The sequence below is a fragment of the Notothenia rossii genome, assembly GCF_949606895.1.
Source record: "Notothenia rossii genome assembly, chromosome: 6".
Lineage (NCBI taxonomy): Eukaryota > Metazoa > Chordata > Actinopteri > Perciformes > Nototheniidae > Notothenia > Notothenia rossii.
Genome location: NC_136909.1, coordinates 66,275,761 through 66,287,436, shown reverse-complemented (window position 1 = coordinate 66,287,436; position 11,676 = coordinate 66,275,761). Strand labels below are relative to the sequence as shown.

The 11,676-nt window shown below is 42.1% G+C and overlaps 1 protein-coding gene across 1 annotated transcript; it reads right to left on the bottom strand.

Annotated features, from left to right (window-relative positions):
- Positions 1-2,708: 2,708 nt before the first annotated feature.
- eif3s6ip (eukaryotic translation initiation factor 3, subunit 6 interacting protein) lies at positions 2,709-11,410 on the bottom strand. The gene is made up of 15 exons (XM_079687917.1): positions 11,252-11,410; positions 10,857-10,920; positions 10,559-10,769; positions 10,373-10,452; positions 9,919-9,980; positions 9,732-9,801; positions 9,552-9,625; positions 9,115-9,286; positions 6,531-6,685; positions 6,198-6,368; positions 5,807-5,940; positions 5,359-5,532; positions 4,946-5,135; positions 4,711-4,791; positions 2,709-2,872 (listed from the first exon to the last, which is right to left on the bottom strand). Exons 1-15 carry the CDS (start codon positions 11,273-11,275, stop codon positions 2,795-2,797), a joined length of 1,740 nt encoding a protein of 579 aa, XP_079544043.1. The 5' UTR covers positions 11,276-11,410; the 3' UTR covers positions 2,709-2,794.
- Positions 11,411-11,676: the final 266 nt, after the last annotated feature.

Here is an 11,676-nt window from a genome sequence, read left to right as displayed (position 1 = left end):
CTTGGATGGTGGTGGGGGCCACATAATGTATGTACTGGCCACCAGAGGGCCGCAGATTGACTTGAAACACACACAAATGTATTGTATGTAATTATTAACAAATTAATTCTGACATCTTCATTGACATTTTACAATCTTTCAGGGAACATCCTCTAATAAGCTCACTGAACAAATATCAGTTCACACAATTTTTATTTAATTTTCACAAGTGGCATGTTTGTATTGAACAGGTTATTTAACAGTGGAATACAACTATTTTTAAACTATTGGAAAGCACTGAACATGTGTGTGCATTAAGATTATATGCATAATCATAACCTCTGCAGCGCATCAATCTGCTTCTGAGCGCTGTACATTCTGAATGGCTGAGGTGAAGCTCTCCAGCGGAGAATACAGCATTTTCCAACACTTCTTCAAGAGCGAAATCCAACGTCTGGGAGGCTTTTGGTGTCCTCCTAGATGGAGAAAATAACCAACATCCCACGCTTTTTGAGACAAATATGCAACTGCGTGTGTTAATAATTGCACGTTTTCACTGCTCATATATATATGCGGGTTCGGGTCGGGTTGCAGATCCTGTGCCGACGGGTCGGGTAAGTTGCGGAACTAATTGGTAATATATGCGGGTAGCGGGGCGGGTTCGGTATTGCACGTCGCGGGTGCGGGGCGGGAGCGGGTCTTGAAAATCAGACCCGTGCAGGACTCTGCCCAATGGTCATTATTTTTTTGCCACACACATTAAATAGGATAATACTCTGAGCATGCGCAGAGTAGTTTTTACAGTCACCGTTCACTTAGACCAGGGGTCTGCAACCTTTTTGACCAAAAGAGCCATTTTGCTCCTTTTTGCAAAACATTTTTTTGTCTAGAGCCGCAAAACATATTTCATAGCTTGATAGCTAATAAAGTTGTATTTATTTTTATATCAGACAAAAACTATTTTTTTTTTGCATTTATTAGGCTATTTATTACATTAGTTAACCTCTAATAAGAAACAAAGAACTCCTATAAGGAGAATTAGAAATAATACACAGGCCTACTTTAAAATAAATTAAACACAGCACTTGAGGAGTCATCTGCACATTTGAAGGAAAAACAAATATTAAAATGGGCCCACTTTGAAATAAATAAAACATATAGCTGCACCCAGAAAGAGTTAAAGGTAGGTAAGAATGGAGCAACCAGCTCGAGTGCGCTAGAATTTGAAAATACACAACCGGAACAAATATGCCTCTTCCTTCAGACTTTCTCACAGAGTCCCTCCTCCAACACACACGAACGCACACATGACCAATGAGGGCACGAGATAAGTTTGTGCACAGATGAAGGCTGACAGGCAGGTAGGCCATCCAATCATTTTAGCCCGGCCGGCTAAAATGATTGGTCGTGCTTTTTACAGCGCTACGGCTTCCACAGATTAATTTGTTTATGTATTTATTTTCAAAGCATTTAATATATTCATTGCTATCGGGACGTTAAGAGCATTCCATGGAATATAACAAAAACTGTTTTCAGAAATAAATGACATACCCCATTGAATTATGACTGAAGATCGTCAGCTGTCTTCCTCTCCCGTGTTGTTCCTCGACACGTAAAGGCTGCAGCACCTTTGACAACTTCTCTCCACATATCAAACATACCGGTAAACCAGCATCGTTTGCTGTGAAAGCATATAACTCTGTCCGCACAGAATTAAATCCTGTGTTCCTCCGGTACTTTTCTTTGATCTATCCATAGTTCGCTCATCGAGCCGGGGGTCCCCTGCCTCCAAGAAAAGGCGCTCGCGCGGGACCGTAGCAGGATGTGACGCATATTTTAGTTGACCTAATTAAAACCGTTTTGTTTTTTATTTATGTGTCACAGTATCACCTCAAAATACAAGATACGAAACATTTTCAACCATGCAACAAAATATAAATAGTCCTACAAATACTTTTATTTTATTTCCTTCTTATTTTTGTCTAAACTCAAGGGAGCCAGAGCAGAGAGCTTAAAGGGCCGCGGGTTGTCGACCCCTGACTTAGACAGTGAGAGGGAGGGCATGATCGGGTTTTGTCCCACATGGCTCTAAACAGCTCAATAGGCACACACTGTAGACAGGTTGTGCCCCACCTGCCCCTAATGACCAGTCGCCACTGCGTGTAAAGTAAAAATGCTCCGTCAACGACATACAATTAAGAACACCTGTCGTCGGTGAAACGCCCCTCCTTACTGCAGAACGTCTCTCATTATATGTGTTATAATGTATTTAACGGACGTTGTAGGACTATATAATCATATGCGCGGGCCGCTAGTGTCTGTTGATCTCCAGATTAACAGCAGCATGAGAATAACCTGCCGAAAGTGTCGATGCTCCATGGCGGAGGCTCCGGTAGAAATGGCCGGGATATGTTTTTTTACCCCCTTAATGTCTGAACAGCCTTTCCGTCCACATGACTTGTTTAAAGTGTATAGTCCGTTTGAGTTTTGCCCGTGTGAACCATAGACTGTATATATAAAGGTGTGAACGCAAACCGAACCTTCTGAAAAATGAAACAATGTAACAAACTGGGGTCTGGTGCGCACCAGAGAAGCGGACTATTAGGTGAATGCACCCTCAATTCAGCGCCTGACTGAGGCTGTCTTGACCCAATGTTACAGATTGGTAAATACTGCCCTCTAGTGGTTGTTACGGGTCAACACTTGATAAGTAAGAAAAAAAAACTATATTTGTAACACACCACTCCATCGCTTTATTGTTGCCAGGTTACATACAAAAGTTTTCATTAATAATAGCTGTCTTCACTGCTGTTGGTCAGACGGCCCGGGCTACTGCTGGCGTCACAGCGGCAGCGGTAGCGGTGGTTGGTGGCTTCTTCAGGGTCTTATTCAGCTGGAAGGAGACAGAAGCACTTTTTATACACGGTTCAAATACAGGACTGTCTCAGAAAATTAGAATATTGTGATAAAGTTCTTTATTTTCTGTAATGCAATTAAAAAAACAAAAATGTCATACATTCTGGATTCATTACAAATCAACTGAAATATTGCAAGCCTTTTATTATTTTAATATTGCTGATTATGGCATACAGCTTAAGAAAACTCAAATATCCTATCTCTAAATATTAGAATATCATGAAAAAGTATACTAGTAGGGTGTTCAACGAATCACTTGAATCGTCTAATTAACTCGAAACACCTGCAAGGGTTTCCTGAGCCTTGAAAAACACTCAGCTTGGTTCAGTAAACTAAATCACAAGTATGGGGAAGACTGCTGATCTGACTGCTGTCCAGAGGACCGTCATTGACACCCTCCATCAGGAGGGTAAGACACAAAAAGAAATTTCTCAAAGAGCAAGCTGTTCACAGAGTGCAGTTTCAAAGCACATCCACAAAAAGTCTGTTGGAAGGGGGAAATGTGGCAGGAAACGCTGCACAACCAAGAGAGATGACCGCAGCCTTAACAGCATTGTGAAGAAGAGTCGCTTCCAGAATTTGGGGGAGCTTCAAAGACAGTGGACTGAAGCTGGAGTCCAGGTATCAAAAGTCACTGTTCACAGACGTGTCCGGGAAATGGGCTACAATAGCCGTATTCCCATGGTCAAGCCACTTCTGAACTCAAGACAACGGAAGAGGCGTCTGACTTGGGCTAAGGAAAAGAAGCACTGGACAGTTGCACAGTGGTCCAAAGTCCTCTTTTCAGACGAAAGCAAGTTTTGTATTTCATTTGGAAGTCAAGGCGCCAGAGTCTGGAGAAAGGCTGGAGAGGAGCAAAATCCAAGTTGCTTGAAATCCAGTGTGAAGTTCCCACAGTCAGCGATGGTTTGGGGAGCCATGTCAGCTGCTGGTGTTGGTCCACTGTGTTTCATCAAGCCCAGAGTAAATGCAGCTGTGTACCAAGAGATTTTAGAGCACTACATGCTTCCGTCTGCTGAAAAGCTCTATGGAGATGAGGAATTCATTTTCCAGCATGATCTGGCACCTGCCCACAGTGCCAAAACCACCAGTAACTGGTGTACTGACCATGGCATTACTGTCCTCGATTGGCCTGCAAATTCCCCTGACCTGAACCCCATAGAGAATATGTGGGGTATTGTGAAGAAGAAGCTGAAAGACACCAGACCCAACAATGCTAATGAGCTAAAGGCCGCTATTGAAGCATCCTGGGCATCCATAACACCTCAGCAATGCCACAGGCTGATTGCCTCCATGCCACGCCGCATTGATGCAGTAATCCGTGCAAAAGGATTCCCAACCAAGTACTGAGTGCATTAATGGATATTTTCAAATGTTTGATTGTGTTTTGCTGTTATAAATCTTTTTTTTTTACTTGGTCTGAGGAACTATTCTAATTTTTTGAGATAGGATTTTTGAGTTTTCTTAAGCTGTATGCCATAATCAGCAATATTAAAATAATAAAAGGCTTGCAATATTTCAGTTGATTTGTAATGAATCCAGAATGTATGACATTTGTTTTTTTAAATTGCATTACAGAAAATAAAGAACTTTATCACAATATTCTAATTTTCTGAGACAGTCCTGTATATATGAAACTCTTGTTTGATACAGTCTGTTCAGGAAAAGGCTGTGTGTGCGTTAGGTTACTGGAAGAGTGTTTTGGGGGGACTTTTTTATATTGCTGACATTGCTTTAAGGTTCCAACATCAAACATTTAGCGATAAGTCTGCACTTTAACATTGCTTGCCTGGGGCATGTTAGATCACTACTCACCTCTTCAAACTTGTGGATCTGTCTGATGAAAAAGTCTCCGTACCGACGAGCAACTTTGGTGTCGGCGATGTGGATCATGTCCTGTGTAATGGATGCAGAAGAAAATATAAAAAAATACAGTACTACCACTACTACTTGAACCAACATAACAGTGATCAACATCACTTTTATACAGCACGTGTCTTACAATCAATTTTCACTGTAAGTAGAAAAGTCATTACAGAAGATTACACACCTTGTCAATGTAGAAGTCGACCTCAGAGGCAGACTGGAACTCTCCGTCCAGAGCCGAGACGCCGCTGGTCCACACCAGGTTCTTCATCTTGTGTTTGAAGACGAGCAGCTGAATGCGGAACTCCTGCTCCGTCATGTCCAGGAATCCTGCCAGCTTGGAGACCGGCATCGTGGTGTAGAGCTTCAGGAAGCTGAAGGACACATTGGGACTTAGATGAGTAAACAGGTCTACAGAGACAGTATAAAGGGAAAGGATTGATGGGGCGGAGTCTGGAGGAGAAATAAACTGCATCCAAAATGTTTTTGCCTGGGTCCTCTATGCATTACATCATAGGTTCCCTGTGGAGTCTAAAGAGGTGCACAATAAGTCGCAGTGTGCCAGGGGAAGATGTTATTAATGATGGTATGCTGTACCTGCGGATGGTGGAGAGCTGGGCCTGCTGCTGCACCTCCTCAGCGAACACCTTCAGCTGCTGCTGGAAGGGCTCTTTGTGGTAGTTGGGGTGCACGTTGTCATAGTTTGGCACCACAGGGGACAGGAACTTCGGACAGGCGAAGCTGAACTGCTCCTCAAACACCTGCAGGTCTCTGAGATAACAAAAAATAGAACATGTCGGTCAGGTTGCAGCCTAAGGATGCCACAGTAAATACCAACACTACATTTAAAATAACTTATTGGAGCTATACGTTTAGACCCACAAACACAGAGATACATGTTTTTCATTGTACAGTGTCATAACATTACAGTTCATTATCAGGCTTTGTGACCAATATAACAAATCAAATATACACACAAATTAAATGAAGGCAATAAACATTGAGACAAGTTGCTCCATCACAGTGCCATGAGTCGCCCCCTCACCCTTTCTGCATCCTCAGCATCTTGTCTCCGTACTTCTCCCTCAGCTGGGTGTGGATGCTCTCATCGATACGCATCGGGTACATGGTGAGAGCGATGGCCAGAAGACCATGCATCTGCTCGTTTTGTTTGTTAACCTAAAAAACATATCATACAAGTATTATGACACCTGTTTCAACTCAAATACTTTTTTCCTTAGGGGGGGGTTTAAAGACTTCAGAGAATTAATGTTTATGCATCACAGAATGTTGGAGGAAATCGACGACTACATTTCAGTTTTAGTCCAAACTTAACAACAATGAGTACTTTTATGAACATGTTCTATACAGGAGATTCCACAGCTAAAGCTAAATACAAATAAAAAAGAGTTCTAAGAAGCACAGCTGTGACTGACCATCTCATATTTATACGTGGACCTCTGGAACATGTTTCTCGTCCTCTGGATGTAGAGCAGTATGTTGGCAAATACTCGAATGGCATCCTGGTAACGCCTCATCATCAGGTAGGCAAAACCCACATAGTAATAAGTGGTGATCTGGCACTCAGGCACACGGGAGTACATACTCTGAAAGACAGGAAACAAAATATATGAAGGGATGTACTCTAAACCAAGAGATCATAGGTCAAAGAATACTGAAAAAAGATCTATAACAATACAGATGGCTCAGCGTATGAGCGTATTATTAGTAATGCTCCAGCGTGTCAGTCTCTACTTTCAGCGCCTTACCTTCTTGTTGAGCTCGATGTTCTCCAGGACTTTGATGGCCTGGTAATAATCCCCGAGCAGAGAGTGAAGTCTCAGCAGCCCCACCAAGCTGAAGTATCCCAACATTTTGTACAGGGAGTGACGCCCGTACTCTCCGGCCACACTCTCTGGGTCTCCTGCGACACACATAAAAAACATGTTAGCTGCCTGGTATTACACACACACTGAGAACACTAGGGTTGTAACGGTACACGTACCCGTACCGAATACCCTTCTGTTCGGTACACGTGTGTACCGAAGTGTACCGAACGAATATAACGTTAAACGTAAAAAATTCAGAACGTGAAAAACTTTGGAAGTAATCTCAGGTGCTGCGTCGCAGCATTCAAAGTAATTTGCTCACATTGGGTTTAACGCGTCAGAGCGACCAAGTCATTTAATTGGACGAGAGGCATACTATGAGAGCTGGTCACAGGGATGCGTTCAAATTTAGTCAGTAATTTGAGGAACTGGCGAAATGGCGAACGCAGATAAAGTTGAGCTCGAAAATCCTCCAGCATCATTGAAGTCTCCGGTTTGGGAACATTTTGGTTTCGCAGTTACGTACAAGGATGACGGACAAAGACAGGTGGACCGAACCAAAGCTGTTTTTTCGGCATTGTTCAACTAAAATTGGTTAAGCGGCTGGCAATACATCAAACTTGCACAGATTTGAAAAGGCATCACCCGAACGTGAATATCACCGGTACCAAAAGAAAAAAGACTGAAGTGCAAACCCAACTCCCACTAGCATTTAAAGAGCCTGTGACAGCCTCCCAACAACTGTTGTGCAATGAAATATTGGGCTACTAGTCATCTCGAACAGTCAGTTTAAAAAAGAAGGTGCAATACCTTTTCCGAAAATAATTTCGAACATCGCGGGGAAATTCCTTCGACTCATTTTGAAGTTTTGGGGGAAGCCGTAAGTGACGTCAATGCGGGAATGCTTCATTGTGCAACGAGAGAGCAAAACACGGACAAAGTGTGTTGTCATGCGTAGAAATTGTGAATTACTGAGTTTAGGCACGTTAATAACGTTTCAATGAAGTTGACTACAGTATATTCATATTTGTCAGTGCTGTCATGTCAATTCGGCGAACATAAACGATCGTTGTGAAGATGATGATTAAATTAGGATTACAAATCGGTAGTGAGAGCTGCTGAATATCCTCCCGTCGGATGTGATATAAAAACAAATCGATTATTTTTGTCGTTGTAAACTCAAGTGGATGAAACTACATTTATTAGTGCTTTCATGTCAACATTTCAGGCGAACATATGATACATTAAATGATCGTGAGGATGATGATGATGATTTAAAAATCGTGGGCTGGGCTGGGTTCAGTGGCGGACTGGCCATCGGGATGAATCCGGATGGGCCGGTACCTAAGTGGGCCGGTCGGATAAGTCACTCGCACATCCCCCACTCCCCCTGTTGACAACTTACTGGCGGTACCGAAGTGGGCCGGTCGAGAGTCCCGGGATGATTTTTAGTCCCAGTCCACCACTGGCTACATGACCGTATTATCGCCCATATTGACGCACCTAATTCCTAAACTTCTAACAGTTACAACATAAACCGATCCTTCAGCCTCATATGAGCTCTCAGACACGTTCACAATTAAACTGTCATCGCTGTCTGCTGTGTGTGCCATCGTGCGTTTACATGCAGATGCTGGGATCCTGAATGGTGCAACTGGAGCGTTGTGCCCGCAATGACGTCACACATAATTTGGCGGAACTTGAAGAATCCCCGAGAAGATCCAGAATATGGTCAACATTGAAGGGCAGATTAATGGTTATCAAAGTACAAATATCCAAAATCAGTTCAGTAACGGTTTTCAAGGGGACAATATTTACTCAAATTGATGGGTTTGGATGATGGGGGAAACTCGTGTCACAGGCTCTTTAAGCCTCCACCACTCGCTAAAAAAAGTTCAGGCCGAGCCAAAGCTATTACAAACGCCAAATATCCTTATGTTGCCATGTTAGCAAAGCGCTACCTGGCTATATCTGCTACCTCTGTCACTAGCGAGAGGGTGTTCTCCACAGCAGGAGACATTGTTAGTGCAAGCAGATCTACCCTTTTGGCAAGCAATGTGGACAAGTTAATTTCTCTTAAAAAAAACATTAAAATTACAATGACAAGCTGCTTAGGTACGAGTACAGTAAAGTTCAAATACAGATTATTTCAGTTCATCGAAATGCTGCACCTTAATGTTTATTTTAATATATTTTGTATTTATTTGAGTGAATACATTATTCACAGTTTAATAATAATAATAAAATAAAATAAAATGTTTTATGATAATTTTTTTCTGCTGTACCGAGAAAGTACCGAACCGAGACCTAAAAACCGAGGTACGTACCGAACCGAAATGTTTGTGAACCGTTACACCCCTAGAGAACACTGATGTTCCCATGTTGAGGTCATTTTCTCAGAGGAAGCAGGAAAAAATATATAGGGAACTTTAACTGCATCGTAAGACTGCACATTTAAATAATTCAGTATCTGAGCTTCACCATATATTGCCATCTACAAATGTCTACAGAACATCCTCTTTACCTCCGCTGGTGTAGATCTCCAGCTGGCGGTTAATGTTGCTCTTGTCCACGAGAGAGTGGAGAACATTGAGGACGCTGTGGACGTTCCAGATCTTTGGGTTGTTTCTCAGGAACTCGATCTCCTCCTCTGACTTTTTGGCCGTCTTGCAGCGGTACTGACTGAAGGACTGGAACTATAGGGGAAAGAGTGTCATTCATATTGTTGTTGAATAGAATATAAACCTGCTTTCTTTGTAATATTGACCATATCAATAAGCATACAAAAGGAACCATGAGAGAAGTATGATGAAGTCGGTTTGAAATACCGCACATCTAGTACAAATCCTGGAAATGACTGGCAACTACTATTCGGTCTGGTTTTTATTCTTGCGATTCTTACTTGTGCACGTATGTGTTCTGAACTGAGGTAACATTAAAACATTTTAAATTGCAGTGTACCTGGTAGATGAACTCATCGATTATGTCCCACAGCCATTGGTTAGGCAGCTCCAGGGGGGCGGGGCCCTCAGCATCTGTTAAAGTCATGCACATTCTCATTTGACTTGTCATTCATTGGGCGTTATTTTACACTGATAACCACAGGGGAGAGGGAAGAAAGAGGCTGTTCTGGTTACTTACTGAGAATGTAATTGAAGAGGTTGCAGTAGTTGTAGTAAGACTCAAAACGCTGGTCCAAAGTTGGTCCACCCTGATGATGAAAGAAATAATGCTTAGAACAAAATACTGAAGATGTTTTCTAACATTTGGAAGGCTCATTAATCTAGATGGAGATTTGTATTAGTGTTTGTATTGAGCGGTTACTCACGCTGACTTTAGCATAAACGTGTCTGTAGTACAGCTCCTTATAGAGGATGAGGAACACAGCATCTGTAGGAGGCAACAGGCGGTCAATGACATTCAACATTCTCACCGTAGCACTTTAGTTGTAAAACACATTTAAGATTAAAAAAATCAAAATTCACATACAGTGGGCAATATCCAGCACATGGAACTGTCTAGATATGCTTAAAGAAATTATTTTTTAAAATGTATTCACAGCCAACATCATTTGTCTTATTTCCTCAGCTAGAATAATGGCCGATGAATAAAGGTTACGAGTTGGAGAAGGTGGGCCAAACTTCATGAAAATATCAGATTTAACTTCAGTACATTTCTCACTTTTTAAAAACAATTTAAGAATGATAAAATAAATGTTACAATAAGAAATGTGATGTCCATGCAAAGGCAAAACCAATATAGGTGAACTATGACAAACTCACCATTGCCAACCAGTGCTGCGATGGCCTCAGCCTCTGGCCAGGGAGTGTTCTTGAAGAAACGGTCAGTCAACTTGTTCCAGCTGCACAGGATCAAAAAGACAAGGATGAGATGCTCATCACACACACAGTGTTAACGTCTCTTAAAGGATGCAGCAGCATAACCACCACAGGGAGAGTTGAGTTTACCTGTTCTCGTAGACGTCCTGGATCTCATAGATCTTCTGCTCGATGCTCTCGCTTGACACACGGTTGGACTGCAGCTCATAAACCTTCTGGTCGATTAAGTCAGAGGTGGTTTTGTGGAAGTACTGCAGAAAGTTCTTGATCACCTCTGGGATGACACTGTATGTCTGCTGCTCATACTGCCTCTCATAGGCCAGGTCAGCTTTGGGGTCACCTGCGGGGAGATGGGAGAATGAGCAAGAGACACCAACACAGAGAGATGATCTAATACATTTAGATAAACACTTGAGGGTATACTAACCGGTGTGCAGGTCGGGGTCGTTTGAGAACGCGTACGGATCATACGGTCCAGCAGCAACAGGGGTCTAAAACATAATGTTACAGATGCTCAGTTAACATCTGTCAATGAGGCAGTCATTATAATCATTGGGAAACTAACCTAAAACGCTTCGCTTTACCCCAAAAACAACACAACGTTACATAAGTGATGGTATGGTTGTATTCTTTTCAGAAACTAGGCTACAACAATCAATAATATCATGCTGGCTCATCGAAAGCTAACGTTACTGTTATGCCGGTGGTGGTAAGCTAGCTATGCAGTTAGCTATCTAGCTAGCTAGCGGCCTACCGCTGCTTGGCGTATCGTTATTATCATAATAACATGTATATATCTTTAAAACAACAATTTATACTGACTTCCTCCTCCTCTTGGTACGACATGGTGCTGTTTTTTAGTCCAAGCTCATATGACGGTGGAGTGAAAAACGAGGATGTGTGCTAGTTTAGCAAAAGCCGCTAAACCACGCAGCCGAGGTGGAAAGAGACCGGAAGCGGAAAGACAAGGCCGTGAAACCACGAGAAAAATAATAGAGTGAAGCATTGTGGGAGATTGAGTGTCTGAAATATACATTAGAATCGTTGGGTCCGTGAACAGGTTTTGAGATTAATTATGTTTTCATTTCTGTACTGCAAACGAAAAAGTGGGTTATAATTCCTTCAAAAAGCATGAAAGATAACATTGTGCTGGTTGGATAAAAAGTACGATAATATTTATTATCTAACTATTTAGTTTTGATTTGTTATGTGGTCGCGAGCATCATTGGTTTTTATGTTTTGTCTGT

Bases quoted from the DNA above. Each gene is read 5' to 3' on its own strand.
- eif3s6ip (XM_079687917.1), bottom strand. From the start codon at position 11,275: ATGTCGTACCAAGAGGAGGAGGAA. The intron at 4,792-4,945 runs GTGTGTAATCTT...TCCATTACACAG, and splicing joins TCGACTTCTACATTGACAAG to GACATGATCCACATCGCCGA. The intron at 2,873-4,710 runs GTGAGTAGTGAT...GTCTCCTTCCAG, and splicing joins AGATCCACAAGTTTGAAGAG to CTGAATAAGACCCTGAAGAA.